Here is a 16021-nt window from a genome sequence, read left to right on the forward strand (position 1 = left end):
GTTTGGCCCAAGTCTGCATGTGTTTTGTGAACCGGGGTTAAGGTCAGCTCTTCGTGGTGAAGAGAGAGCTGATGAAAGTGAAACTCTCAATTTAGCTCTCTATGTCCCTTTTCTAACCTGTGGTCATAAGTGATGATACATGCGGCAGAAATAATCTTTTCCGAAAGGTTGTTGGCCTCTCCCTTAGAGAGAGAGGGTAAGAAGTTCAGTCATTCCAGTGGAGCTCAGAATTCAGTGTGCTCACAATGAATAAGTTACCCTAACTTAGCTTTCTTAAAGGTTAAGAAGTGCTCACCCACCCCTACCCATGTTAACTACATTCTACAGTAGTACCATAGAAAGCATTTTGACTAGCTGCATCTCTGTGTGGTGTAGAGGCTGGAGAACTGCGAGTGGAGTGGTGAGGAAAGTGGAGAAAATCATCACAGCTGTCAGCCCTATTTGATCACTGTTCGAATACATATTATGGCAAGAACCATTCAGCTAAGTAAAAAGAAACAAGAGTCCATAATTACTTCAAGAACTGAAGGTCAGTCAGTCGGGAAAATTGGTAAATTGCTGGTGACACTCTTGGGGGTTATTCAAAACTGAAGCCACATTGAACCAGCATGGCTACCACAGCATCCTGCAGCAACATGCCATCCCAACCAGTTTGCGTTTAGTTGGACCGTCATTTATTTTTCAACAGGACAATGACCCAAAACACACCTCCAGGCTGTCTTAGGTCTATTTGACCAAGAAGGAGCATGATGGAGTGCTGCACCAGATAGCCTGGCCTCCACAGTGTGCTTGATACAACACATCTCATTCACACATACATTCATACAAAGACGTTTGTCTGAGACTTGCTTTCTAGCATTTATACTCCGATGAACGCATCAGGAGCAACTTGGGATGCAATATCTTTCCCAAGGACACTCTGGGGTGTGGACTGGACCACCACCAACCTTCTGATTAGCAAATGACCTGCTGAGCCACACAACCAAATCAAAATGTAATGCTACCACCAGTCTGATTGTCAGAATACAATAAATTCTAACGGGCTGCCCAAAGAGCAATCAGACGAACTGGCTTCTGAAGGTTGCAAGAAATATCGGGCGCATTGTGAAATATATAAGATGGGTATCCATCCATCCATCCATCCATCTATAGTATATATATTAATAGTTTAATCATTCCATTGTTTAATTTAAAAACATGACTTTTTACCCTCTTATTCTAGTGTACCTCCCTTTAAGTACTTGTAAGTAAATATTATTAAATTCTATTTAATTACAGGGAAACTTCACCATTAGTCACAGTTCATATTATATAGTGTTATCACAGCTTTAACTTTCAGCAGCAAGAACACTTCTTTTATTATCTGTTGGTACAACTATTAATTACAATATTCGGGAAAAAATTTTCACCATGAGTGGCAGCAATTTATATGTGTGCATACTGTACTATATGAATGTGGTAACAGTGTAAAGACAGCATGCTCTTAAGATTTTCAGCCACAATTTGGGAGCTGTGAGGTGGTTAAAGAGTCTGTGCATTTATGAGAGAACTGTAATTCCTGTCATACGAAGAATAACAATGGATGACAGAGGACAATGCTAAGGTCATTTTGATGCTTACATTAAGCCTGTAAGGCATATAGATATAACTTTTACGGAGGTATAACTTGTCGATGTTTTTTTAAAGCTGTGAGATGTAAGTAACTATAGTAATATAGTTAATAATAGATCTGACGAATAATAATAAGAGTGCCAGATGAAAGAGGATAATGCTGGCTTTGTTTATTTATGTATTTGCTTTAGATGTATATGTTATACATATAGAGAGAAGATTTCTGCATGAAAGAGAAATTCATTTCTTTATTTCATTTTGAATGTCCATAGTGTCAACATCATTTACAGCTCCTGATAAGCAGCTCTAAATTTTGTTACCAGCTTTTTTTGTACACCTAACACACTGTCAGTCATCAAAGCTATAAAGTCCATCCATATGAAGAATGAAACATGGGGTGAAAGGCTATGTGGGTGTTGTTCATATGGTGAACGAACAACAGCTGTGCTGAATTGCTTTAAAGCTGCTGTTTAAATGGTCCTGAGAAACATACGACACAGTGACAACCATACACACCCAAAGGATGACGGGTTTTTGTCTCATTGGGATTCTAAATTACTGTACACTCTGCTAAGTCTTGTGCTTCAACAGCACTTTTGGCACTCATCAGTCTTCATCAGGATCCTTCCATTGCAGTAAAATGAAACCTTGTAATTGTGGTAGTGTGGCTCTTTGCACTGAGCTGTGACACCTGTTGTGCACACTGACAGTTAAACAGTATCACTCATCTCAACTTACAGAATTGAAGTCTGTAAAACCCAAAGTAGAGCCTTTAGTGGGTTTACTTGATGCTGAGGATGAGACAAAAGGGTCTTTGCCGCTGAATGGGTCTCCCAGGCCCTTTTTACTCTGAAAAGGGTCAATGACCTCGCCACTGAACGGTTTGAAAGGATCACAGGGTTTGGAAGAGTCAGATGAACCAGTCATGTTCACTGGTGTGGTCTTACCTGAAGACATAAAAGAATAAAGGAGGTAAATATCATAAAGAGAAGAGTTTTCCTTTCCAGGTTATTTCACCATCAACATCAAGTTTTAGTTTTGATTTTAAACCACAACAAAAGCTTGCTGACGAAAAACTGATACAAGCAACAGGATCATAGCACTGATATAACTTTGTCATGCGATAAAAATTTGAAGAACTACAAGAAAGTATCATTTAGACAAGCATTTACCTAAGGACTATTAAAAAGATGTCAAAGTGAAAGATAAATTAACTAGGTATACAGGTTGAGTGAAACCTGAGAGATGTCATGACTCATAAAAATGGCCAAGGTCAGATCACAAACAACTATGCTGACAACAAAAGATCTGATTTTGTGTGCTTTTCATAAAACCATGCATATTAAGAGCTGGTTCACATAGTTCTTCTCATGACCTGCTTAACCTCCAGTGTCACCTCAAAGTTACCTGCCAGCTTTGAAAGCCACACAAGTTTCACATCCACACACAGCACACTATACAATTCAAATCAGGTCCCAGTGCAAACCGTTAACAGTACTACATTCTCAAGAGAACGGAAACACATGAAAACAGCTGTCATAGGAAAAAACACAAGCAAAGGACCACACCCAGTAGACAAAAACCAAAAGTAGTGACCTATAACCCACAAAACGATTTTCAACGGTTTCCTAGTAAATCACTTGGTTTGCTTTCTACCCATGTTACCCAATGCTGGTTCCCCAATTTACCACCTAGATGAACAGACCAGTGCCCATGTTCAGAGAGTATGCATAATCAAAGCTGTTAAACTATACATTTAAGACTAGGGATGATTAGTTTCTTGTTAACTTAGCTCTGTAAAACATCATAATAATGACGCCGGGAGAGTAATTAAAAACATTCTCACACACATTTTTACTTGAAAACAGAAAGCAATTCTTTTTATTGAAATTATTCCATATTTAATTATGTTAACTTACTAGTTGTTTCACTTCTACAGAAATCATTCAGACTAAATATATCTGTTTTCTTAACTTTAAATTCGTTGCATACTAGGATCCTTGCACTGACTATTCAGTATAACTTTTGACTTCCAGAATAAAAAATGCACTGTTGTCCACGAGGACTAAACTATCCAACACTTAACACGATCTTCATTTAAAATGGCAGTTAATCAGTCTCAATAACGCAGTAATGCTAAACCACATGAGCAACCACAAAAACAAACAAAAATGCTAGTAGCAGCAAGGAGTGGAACTTGGGGTGGACAGGGGATCCTGGGAACATTAAGACTTCGTTAACTTGCTGTGGAGGTGCTAAACCACATGCATCACACAACACACACATATACCTTTAGTCCCATTACCCAGATAACCCCTGAGCAGTTATCTGGGTAATGGTGAGTTCATTTCACACTAAACACTGAGCAAAAGTGCACGCCTGGCGATCAGTTATTCCTCTTTCGATAAACTGCATACATGGACGCACACGCACACACACACTTGAGAAACCACAATTATGAGCTCCACCCTGTTTTAAAATATTTTGCTACACTTTTCACATCTAATTTCAATGTTTACCAGAAGATTGTACATGCAACATGCAGCATTTAATGAACCAAAAACAATACAGTAAAAGACAAAGTGACGTAAACACGTGTATTTCGTATTTCACACAAATCTGCCCTCGGTTATATAGTTTACACTTCATTAAGCAATGAAAATAACAGAGAATAAACAGGTGTGAAGACGGGTTAGGTTTAGGATAAGGTAGAAAACGTAAAGACCATTAATTAAATATTTAAAGATATTGTTTAAGAAGTTCATAATATTAATTAATATTGTTAACTTCTTAAATTGCAAAAGAGTTTTGATGCTTTGCCACTGCACACAGCTTGCAGTCTAAAGAATGCCCTTCTCTGAACAACTCACCCACACATAAATACTCGCGTACAAACACATCAAGGAAAGAGAGAGGAAGTATGTCAGGGTGTGTCTGCAAACAACAGGCCAACCAAACCACACATCATGTCTCTTACGACATCACCTTCACATGTTCATGCACACAAACAACACAGCATTTGTAAGCAAGGATGAAATCTACACAAAAACCCAAGACAGTAGATTAAGGTGTCAAAGATAAGAAATGAATCAATAAATGCATTTTTTTCATGAATACTGGAGGTTGTTTTTTTTTTTTTAATCTTTTTAGCTTCATGTATTGTTTATTTACTATCTGCCATTCCTTATAATAAATAGCCCTAACTGATGTTTCTGTATTAAACTGTGTTACCATTTCATATTATATAAACACAATTCATTAGATTTCATTTTATTTTTAATAATTTAAGCTACTCTTTCTAAATGGCTTTATCAGTGTCACTGCCTGATCCATATTGGAAACTGAATTTCTTGTGTCTCTCATTTGAAAGCGATATTTTTCTTTAAATTTTCCTCTCAAAAGCAATGTTATATGGAACCGTAGGCTAAATTGTACTTGTTTTTTGTAAAGACGTCATCTTTGATTTTAAGGAGGATTGTTTTTATTCCAGGTAATTTCTTCACTGTCTTTTTATGTGTGAAAGAAAGCACGATTTGAAATCATGCCTGATGTTGATAACTAGACAAACGGATGGATAAAATGTGTTTAGTGTGGCTTTAAAAATACAATGCTTGTAAAGTTATGGAGAGCTGTAATTACGGGCATGGCAGTGATGCGGAAATCACACTTAGTAAAACCCCAAATTTATGCTGGTTTGAGATATAGGAGCTAAAGTCCCACTTCCTTTTTGGTGTTCAGCCTCACTCACCACAGTAGATTCTCACAGACATTTTTGTTAGTCTTCACTAAAAGATTCAAATTCTGCCCAGGTGTTCTTTACCAAACGAAAACAGTTCAGGTCAAACACCTACAAATAATAGTATTAACAGTATTCTTGTATAATTCTGGCACCTTTCTAGGCCACCTCAAAAGCCTACACAGTGTGACACTCACCACTGGGTGGTTTGGGTCTGGGGGGAACACTTTTCTTTGGAGGCAGAGCCGGCATGTCATTCTTCCTGCTGAATGGGTCATCCACAAACACTGGCTGGAAAAAATTTGAGAAAAGGAATGTGTCATTTTGAAACAGAATCATCATGCTGAAAAAGAAATACAGGCCATTAGAGTTCTGAGTCTTTACTTCTTAAATATGATTAACAACAGCATCACATGAACACCATCCAGAATTGGAGATTATCTATCGGAATTTCAGGAGTGGGACCACGCCTCCAAACACGCTCCTTCTGGTTGTCAACTATATAGGTTCCCCCAGTTCTGCAAGCTGTTCATTCTCGTTTACGTGCCCCACCCTCCCTCCTTGTTCTCAATTCTTTAACTTCTTCACTCCTATTTAGCACACGGGGATCTGCCAGGCCCGGGAGCCGTCGCCAGTCCCCTTCGATGCCTTCCCCAAACCGCAGCTCAATTCATGTCATGCATACCTACTAAAACGCTGTCAAACATAAAATGAGGAAGTGGGCCCAGCAAGTGAAATACAGTGGGGCAAAAAAGTATTTAGTCAGCCACCGATTGTGCAAGTTCCCCCACTTAAAATGATGACAGAGGTCAGTAATTTGCACCAGAGGTACACTTCAACTGTGAGAGACAGAATGTGAAAAAAAAATCCATGAATTCACATGGTAGGATTTGTAAAGAATTTATTCGTAAATTAGGGTGGAAAATAAGTATTTGGTCACCTCAAACATGGAAAATCTCTGGCTCTCACAGACCTGTAACGTCTTCTGTAAGAAGCTTTTCTGTCCCCCACTCGTTACCTGTATGAATGGCACCTGTTTGAACTCATCATCTGTATAAAAGACACCTGTCCACAGCCTCAAACAGTCAGACTCCAAACTCCGCCATGGCCAAGACTAAAGAGCTTTCGAAGGACACCAGGAAAAGTATTGTAGACCTGCACCAGACTGGGAAGAGTGAATCTACAATAGGCAAGCAGCTTGGTGTGAAAAAAATCAACTGTGGGAGCAATCATCAGAAAATGGAAGACATACAAGACCACTGATAATCTCCCTCGATCTGGGGCTCCACGCAAGATCTCATCCCGTGGGGTCAAAATGATCATGAGAACGGTGAGCAAAGATCCCAGAACCACACGGGGGGACCTGGTGAATGACCTGCAGAGAGCTGGGACCAAAGTAACAAAGGTCACCATCAGTAACACACTACAACGGCAGGGAATCAAATCCCGCAGTGCCAGACGTGTTCCGCTGCTGAAGCCAGTGCATGTCCAGGCCCGTCTGAAGTTTGCCAGAGAGCACATGGATGATACAGCAGAGGATTGGGAGAATGTCATGTGGTCAGATGAAACCAAAGTAGAACTTTTTGGTATAAACTCAACTCGTCGTGTTTGGAGGAAGAAGAATACTGAGTTGCATCCCAAGAACACCATACCTACTGTGAAGCATGGGGGTGGAAACATCATGCTATGGGGCTGTTTTTCTGCCAAGGGGACAGGACGACTGATCCGTGTTAAGGACAGAATGAATGGGGCCATGTATTGTGAGATTTTGAGCCAAAACCTCCTTCCATCAGTGAGAACTTTGAAGATGAAACGAGGCTGGGTCTTCCAACATGACAATGATCCAAAACACACCGCCCGGGCAACAAAGGAGTGGCTCCGTAAGAAGCATTTGAAAGTCCTGGAGTGGCCTAGCCAGTCCCCAGACCTCAACCCCATAGAAAGTCCGTTTTGCTCGGCGACAGCCCCAAAACATCACTGCTCTCGAGAAGATCTGCATGGAGGAATGGGCCAAAATACCAGCTACTGTGTGTGCAAACCTGGTAAAGACCTATAGTAAACGTTTGACCTCTGTTATTGCCAACAAAGGTTATGTTACAAAGTATTGAGTTGTATTTTTGTTATTGACCAAATACTTATTTTCCACCCTGATTTACGAATAAATTCTTTACAAATCCTACCATGTGGATTCATGGATTTTTTTTTCACATTCTGTCTCTCACAGTTGAAGTGTACCTCTGGTGCAAATTACTGACCTCTGTCATCATTTTAGGTGGGGGAACTTGCACAATCGGTGGCTGACTAAATACTTTTTTGCTCCACTGTACATTACTGTGCAAAGGCTTGAACCAACGCTGATGAGGCTTCAGCAATGGGTCAACTGAAGGGCCAGATGCATTTCTCAGGCCTCGTGACACGTATTTGTTAGTTTTCTTCGTATTTCCTAAGGACGTGAGTTTCAGATACTGGTCAGCTTCCTACCAGTATTGGTTTTTTTTGACCAGCCACTTGTTTTTGTCCTCCACTTTTCCAGTTCCCTAAAGCCAAGGTATGGCAAGTTTTATACAAGTAAAACTGTTGAATCGTTGGGATTCGTGAAATTAGGCTAAAGAAATTGGAACAAATGGTGTGTTTTTGTGACAGGCTGCTAATAACCTGCTGACAAAAACATTTCCAAGTGTTATGTGTTGAGTTAGGTCAGTGTTATGTGGCTTAACACATAACACAGACCTACAGAGGAAACACTCCTCTGAAATTCATCAGGTACAAGACTGAAACTCGACTGAAAATAAGGGGAAAACTAAAAAAAAGAAAAAGAAATAGTTTAAGGCTTCAAAAAGCCTGGAAAACTATTGTTAAAACCACTTAAAGAGATCAAACAAAGTCTGGAAGAAAATATAAAGGAATGAGCGATAGCTAATTTAAATTCAATTTCAAATCAGTTTTATTCATATAAGGTGCTTTATATTGTAAAGACCCTACAATAATATAAAAAACAGAGAAAACCACAATAATCATATGATTATTATGATATGTTATTGTATGTATGCCTTCTGATGATACTGCCTAAGGGAAGCATGTGTAATGTAAATGTAATGGAAACTGTGGAATAACTAACCTTAGTGTGTAAACAAACATAAACAAACTGAAGTCTATATTAGAGTCTCAATATCAATGGTACTGAAAGTAGCTGTACATAATGATACGTCTGTGGGTTAAAAAATGCTTGGCTCAACAGAGTTCTGACCTTCTGTCAGCCTGGCTGCAGTGCTGAAGGAAAACTTTGTTGTTTTCTTCGATCAGTGATGAATTGTAAGTTCAAGCTTTACAGAGGGCTTTTTTATTGTCTGAAACAGAACAAGACTTGTTCTAAATCAGATAAAAAGTCTGAGAAATCAGTTGATGATAGATAAAAAATAAAACTGGCTGTTGAGTTTTCCGAATAAAGTGGACAAGGAAAAGCATCAGGCTTTCAAATAAATTATTCTAGTAGTGTGCTTTGGATGAACAAACACCACTGTGCATTGTAATAGGAATGGAGAGAGCCAACACCCATAAGGGAAGCACAGTACTGTTTAATTTATAAAAAGTTTACAAAAGCTATCACTAAAAAATTTAAAAAAAAAAACCTGGCAGCTGCCGGTTCTACCCCCTCAGCCTCCTAGTAGACACACTTATGGTATCAATTTAAAAATCCTAAGCTACTTGAGTAATCACATTCACAAGATTGACAGAAAACTTGAAAAATGTTCACTTTTACCATTACAATACAGCATTATTGTAATGGTTTAATTGATTGATTTAATTTTGTCAATATGTTTTCTTTCAGAGCCCATGTAATGAGTGGGATCTGGATATATTTGGTAGAGGGTTTATTTTCAAGATCAGGTTCACCTCCCATACCTTCTGGTAGTCTGGAAGCCAGGTGGCCCTTCCTTCAAAAGGGTCTCTGGACTTCGACATGTGGCTGAAGTCTGCAAATCCAACAGAAGTGTTACTGCTGTTGAATGAACTGCTGCCAAACGGGTCCAGTGTGCCAAAGAGGTCTGAAAATGACACAGTTACACTGAATTTATATCAACAATCTCAATGTACCTGGAAGTATTAGGTAGGGCTGGGATCACATATTTCCAGATTTTCTATATCTGCCAGGATACCGTTCACACTGTTATAAAATTTTATTGATGCTCCACATTCCCAGTTTACATTAACTACCTTAACCTTTTTTCAAAGCCATCATCAGGTTAAATTGCTTTGTTAAGATGAATAGATTTAGAATGAAGAAATCATGCTGTGTTGCAGTCTAGATTTTCAGGTTTAATTAAAAGGGTTTAACAGAAATATGTTTCCCAGTCACCTGCCTCCTAGATCAATCTGATTTGTTGTCAGTATGTTGTTGATAGTACATATCAACAGGAATTTTCAAAAATATGAATATAAAAGGTTTATCTGAAAATGTAAACGCTAAAGAAACTCAAGTCTGCACAGCACCAGAAAAGCTTTCAACTTTCTGATAAAATAGAAAGATAGAAGTAATAGAGAAGGAATAGAAGGGCATACAAAACCAGGCAGTCATATCATAGGTAGACTGTAAGTGGAATTAGTCACTAGTCTTTACTCATAATGTGAAAAAGCAGGATGAATTCTGAAATTTGCGTGAAAAGGGAAAGACCATCTCTGAATCGAGGAGGGGGCCTAAGGGTACATCTGTCACCATCTTACAATGCTGTGATTGAAGCCATTCCCTAACTCTGCCAATGGTACAGAGAGTACCATTGATCAGTGGGATTAAATCTGAGTTATTAAGTGGACTTAGAGCATTGGGTAAGCAACATGACACATCTTCTGTACAACCTGGGTTTTAATAGGCAAATTAACATGGTGCTCTTCAGCTAAGTAAATAAGTGTGGTGAGAGGCTCAATTTGCTTCAATCACTGTGACAGTCAACTTGACCCATAGAACAAGCATGTTTGTATAGACTACACTCATATCTCAGCAGAGAACACACAGTTTACTGAAACAGGTCCAATGGATTCATAAAGGTTTGTTAAAACATGTTTGTGTCAAAAACAAACACTAAACTGAAAAAAATTCCAAAATTGACTCCAAGCTAAACTCAAAATAGAGCTTAGGTCTGCTGTACAATGGTGTATCTGGCCAAAACTGTCCTTTTTGGATATTATACAGCACAGAGAATAACAAGTTCTTTTATTCTGTGGTTACAAAAACTACACGATGTCCGAAGCTATTGAGGAGGAAGTATTAAATCATACCTGATCCTTTAGGTTTTTGATGGCTTGAAGAAAATGGGTCACTGCTTGTGAAGGTAGTAGGTTGCTGCATAAAACAGAAATGAGAGAAATATATACAAAAGAATACAACGTTAATTGAAAATGTATTCTAACTACAATGTTTATTGAGGGGGTTTTCCATGTACTTATTAATGCATTAATTATTATTGGTCTTTTTGTTTGTTTATAATGCTGGAGTAAACTCTACAGTGGGTGCAACTGAACCAGAAATCTCCGAGGTTCTTATGGAAACCTTCAATCTAAATGAAAATATAAATTAATATAAATTGACTGTTGTTTGTATTGACGATTGTAAAAACTGAGATCTAACGCTAAAATAGAAACAGAGGGAGCAAACTAAACATTCTGATCCCTTCTTGGGATAACCAGATATACATTACAAATCCACCTTTGAATCTCAACAAGTACCTTGGAGGGTAAAGTGGCACTTTTACTGAAAGGGTCTGGACTGGAGAAGGGATCCATCTTTGTGGTTTTCTTGAAGAAGTCTTCTGATGAAGCCTTGAATGGATCTGTCTCTTTGAAGGGGTCTCCTCCAAATGGATCTACAGCAGAAATGAACTTGAGCTACTTAAACTCTGTTTCTTAAAACTTTCATTGACCAGAGACATATGCATGTGGTACAACATATACAGTTTTGTCCTGCTGAAACATGCACAATCTGCAGTGCTCAGACAGAAGAGTTGAGGGGCCAGCTTCACTGTGGCTGTCGGATGGGTACACCAGGGACATTTCCGTGGTGAATTAACTATGGCAGCTTCCATTCGCACCATCCAGCTCCAGATACAGTGCAGAGCCAGGCACAGTGATGTGTGTAGCCACTTGTGGGAACGTGGTTTTTGACTGTCATGGCAGCCTGTAGCTTCTCTGCTGCACAGTGAAGCTCGGGAAAAAAGCGAGTCCCGTTGTATTGGGCAGCTACCGCAGTGCATGCATGCGGATTCCCTACAACCCAACCAGAATTCTGCCTCCCTCAGATTTCTTTCTTTCTTTCTTCCTTTCTTTTGTTCTTTCTTTATTTCAATCAATCCATCATTCCCAGCCACCACAATGGGCAAGACCAATGAGCTGCCAAAGGATGATAGGGACAAGACTGAAGACTTGGTAAACAAGACCATCAGCAAGAAGTTTGAAGAGAAGGGGAAAGCTGTTGATGTGGTTATTTGGAAACGAACGAAACATAAGATTATCATCAATTGCCCTCAGTCTGGAGCTTTGTGCAATATGTTGCCTCATGGTGTGAGGATGATCATTTGACAGGTATTGGATCAGCCCAAAACTGCATGGGAGGAGCTTCTTAATGATCTGAAGGCAACTGGGACCTCAGTCTCCAAAAAACACCTCTGGTAAGACACTACAATGTAATGGATTGAAGTCTTGCTGACTATGACCCCTAGAACACCATCCCCATGGAGTTGGAAACATGCCTTGGGGTTGTTTCTGTCCTAAGGGTACAGGACTTGACCACATTAAGGGGCCAGTGGACAAGGTCCTGTATCCCCTTTCCTCAGACGGAACACTGCAGATGGGTCTTCCAACATTATGCAACTAGCCAGTCTCCAGACCTCTAGCCTCTATCTGTGGAGGGAGCTAAAACTTTGAGTTGCCAAGCTGCAGTCAAGAAACCGCAAGGATTTAGAGAGTAGTACGTCATGTTTTGCTTTGGGATACTTACTTCATTCAATGACTCATACAAAATTTATAACTTTTGTGTAACGTTTTTTTCCTGGAGTATTGCCTGATATTCTAAGTGTCAATAGTAGCAAGTTCTTTAATATTTATATGCATATTTATATTAATACCTCTGTTTCTATACTCATTTTATATGAGTGCTTGATGTTTGCTGCTATCACGACTCAATTTCCCTCTGGGATTAATAAAGCCTCTCTGATTCTGAACAAAGATTAGAGAGTGTTCATTCTTTTGCAAGTGTGAAAGTTACAAATTGACCAGGGGCTCAAATATGTTTTTTAACCCACTGTATGGCTAAGTCTAGCCAAGTGTAAACAAAAGCATCAGCAGATAGGCATCATAAAAACATCAAACCAAAGCATGGACCAAAAGGTCAAAACAAACACAGTAAGTATTCCAAGAAGTACTTGGAAAGAGCTCTGAGTAAGTAAATATAATCAATGAGTTGGGAGGTTGTTTTGGGATTTTTTTTTTTTTTTTATTGAGGTAGTCTCTCTATGTTTAAAAACCTATAAGAAATGCAAACGGCTTACAAAAAAGTGCTTCTATGAGGGTTGTGGTGGGAATGTAATTTGTGTTTCTGCCGGTCCATGTAGTGGGAATGTACTCAAGCTGAGTAGAAAAGTGTCTACTCAAAGGTACAGCCCATTTAATATTTCAGTAAAAAATACACACTTGTGGTTGTAAAAACAACCCCCCCAAAAAATATGCTACATGATAGATTTGTAAGGTACATTCCATGCGAATTATTGTAATTCATTTAAGGAAAAAACATGCATGCATTCTAGTAAATGCTAAACCTGTTCAATGTAGTGTGCACAACAGTTTTAGTGCAACATTTTAAGTGATGAAATATTGCAGTTTATTTTCTGCCCCAAGATTAAATTACCTCTCAAAAAAGAAAAATTATTAACCTTTCTTCCCTGAAGTAAATACCTGTGGGTACTGGAGGCTGCTTTGCAAAAGGATCATTCTGAAAAGGGTCGCCTACAGGAGAGGAATCAAGCAAAGAGGGAAAGGCAGGAAGAAGACAAAAGACAGTCATAAATTAACTCAAGCTGGAAAATATAAGCTACTAGGAGGAAGACAACTTAATACACATAAAGCAGTAAACGCAGATTGAGGAGTAGAGAAGAGGAGAGAGGAGAAGAGCGCGTAGAAGGGATGAGACCACTTACCAGGGCTGGATCTTAATGACCATAAATATTCAAAGGATTAAAAAAAACCAGTTCTTTTAAAATGAACTGCTTGCTGGATTCTGAAACTTCTGTGTTTTTAATCATTTGACTGCATACAAGATCCAGCAAAAGAATTAAAAACCCTCTCATTGTATTTGTATTAGAATCAGGTTTTTTGAAGAAAACATTTCATTAAATGCAAAAATAAACAAATATAGCAATGCCAAATAAAATAAGTCATACACACAACTTAAACTAAGGTATAAAATAAAGTAGTTTTTACTCTGTACTCTTGGGAGGCTTCCTTACATTAAGAGGAGCCAAAAACCTCTGATTATTATATCTTCTGGTTGACGTAGATTTGATGTGTATTCATTCATTTATAGACATCCACCTTATTACATTCTGCACTGGGGAAATTCACTTGTTACAGCAGCACAGGGAACAGGAAGAAAAGGTGAATCAGAGTTATATTAAAAAAATTTAAAAACCCAAAATACGATACTATGGGCAGGTGATGGGCAGGTTGCTATACCACCCCTGGTTACTATACAGCAGGATTTTTCATTTTTATATCTACATAAAATGCAGTGGGATAAACAAAATACATGTATTTTTAAACACTATTTATCCTGTGTGGGTACTGTATAGTCCATCTGCTGTTTGGATGAAGGACCTACAACGGCCCTCAGACCTACACCATAACAGTCTACTGCTTTAGGAGCTGCTCCACAGTGCAGGGGGTGAGTGGTGCTGTACATAAAGGACATTAGTTTGGCTAACATCCTTCTTTTGGCATCATTATGAAGGTCAAGGTCAAATGCTTGGGCAACCTAGATACTCATGTCCCCCAAGGCCTAGTATATCAATGTGAAATTGGAAGAATATCCATAAAAGATGGTTTTATTTGTTTTCTCAATACAATGCCCTACGATGTCATAGTAATGCCATGAAAGGCTGACATCGTCATATTGTAACACAAACAGGCTGACGTCAGAATGTTGTAATAAAAACATAAAAACATCTACGTTTTTGTACAGCCCTTGGCCTTTGGGGGGAGTTGCACAAACTGAGTGCTCTTGTTTTAACTTCTGTAACTTGACTGTGTCATGACTGTGGATGAAAGGAGCAACTATAAAGTTTGCTTTTATTCATGTTCAGTCAAAGAGGTGCTTTGATTAAAAACTCAGCTTTTTCCCAGTAACGTGTTTTATGGCAATTACAGTAACAAACACTGCTGGAAAACTGGAAACTAGAATAAAGTCTTTTTTCGCTCAACCTGAGCTCACGGTCTCTATGGCAACTCTGACAGCATTGCCACTGATTATTGATCATTATCACTTCCACAGTCAACTGTCAGTTTTATTATTGGGATGTCAGCAACTCGGGGTGAGCGGATGATGAGGCACATAGTAGACAGAGGTCGCCAACTTTCTGCAGTCAGTTGCATCAGACCCCCAAACTTCAAGTACTCGTCAAATCAGATCAAGAACTGTGCATAGAGAGCTTCATGCAATCTATTTTCAAAGCTGAGCAGCAGCTTACATGCCTTGCATCACCAGATGCTGTGGTGTAAAGCCCACTGCCACGGGACTCCACAGATGTTCAAACAACATCATTTATCAAATCAGTTTTCAGAAAGACAGGTGCTGCCTATACTGTATCATGCTGAGATATTTGTGGGTTGCCGTTGACAGCACTAACTGTTGCCTGCTGTTTAGCCTGCAAGTTGTTGCTCACCACAGTCACCAGCCTGCCACTCTTCACCTAAACCCATGCCCACACTTTGATCTTCATGAGGGCTGGATGAACTTCATCACCAGAGTCAAAAGTTATCCGGTTTACATGGTGTATAAACCATTGTTGTACTTAACTTTAAAAAATATTGTAATGGGTCACTCCAATACATAAATGCCTATATTAAAAGAGACTATGTGTTGTAGTCTCATGTCGGTATTACTGTAGGGTCCACCTTACAATCTAAAATGCCTTGAGGAGACTGTTGTTGTGATTTGGCGTGATCCACACACTCATCAATCATCTTTAGACACTCATTCACCCATACTCCCAACATGCAGTGCAGTAAAGAGAGGAGAGGATAGCAGAGGAGAGGAATAAGCCACTTGTATTAAAAGATTAAGAGGAACACTTAGAGATGGTGATGCAGTGAAAGTTAAGGGGGATGACAACCTTTGAATGGGTCTGTTTTGAAGGGGTCTTCAGACTGGAAGGGGTCAGTGGGAAGCCCCTGAGGTTGACTGTTAAACACAGATGGCTTCACTTTGAATGGGTCCTCCTGTGGAAATGAGAAAGCCAAAGAGAGAGAGAGAGAACAGAAGCTTTTATCATCTCTTCTGCTGTGGACAAACAGAATATTTAGATATGTATGCATGATATGTATAGGTTTTATTTCATTTGTTGTATTTGTACGAGTAATGTGAGCACATATCATAACATATACATCCATGGGATCAGATTCACTACAGCTTTA

The 16021-nt window shown here is 39.1% G+C and overlaps 1 protein-coding gene across 6 annotated transcripts in view; it reads right to left on the minus strand.

Moving 5' to 3' along the window:
- eps15l1a (epidermal growth factor receptor pathway substrate 15-like 1a) overlaps positions 1-16021 on the minus strand; it is a 54710-nt gene that overhangs the window by 11482 nt on the left and 27207 nt on the right. For 3 of the 6 annotated variants that reach the window (XM_085251643.1, XM_085251647.1, XM_085251641.1), the window contains 7 exons: positions 15721-15826; positions 13289-13339; positions 11069-11205; positions 10622-10685; positions 9251-9393; positions 5545-5638; positions 2397-2558 (listed from right to left, as the gene is read on the minus strand). In XM_085251643.1, the coding sequence (XP_085107769.1) occupies positions 2397-2558; positions 5545-5638; positions 9251-9393; positions 10622-10685; positions 11069-11205; positions 13289-13339; positions 15721-15826 (757 nt within the window). Of the gene's footprint in view, positions 1-2349; positions 2559-5544; positions 5639-9250; positions 9394-10621; positions 10686-11068; positions 11206-13288; positions 13340-15720; positions 15827-16021 lie in introns of all 6 variants that reach the window. The other 3 variants (XM_085251642.1, XM_085251644.1, XM_085251645.1) reach the window with 2 other exon arrangements.

The sequence above is a fragment of the Mchenga conophoros genome, linkage group LG17, assembly GCF_057382185.1.
Source record: "Mchenga conophoros isolate Kocher_MC1m ecotype Shallow Benthic linkage group LG17, M_conophoros_male_GT1.1, whole genome shotgun sequence".
NCBI classification, from domain to species: Eukaryota; Metazoa; Chordata; class Actinopteri; order Cichliformes; family Cichlidae; genus Mchenga; species Mchenga conophoros.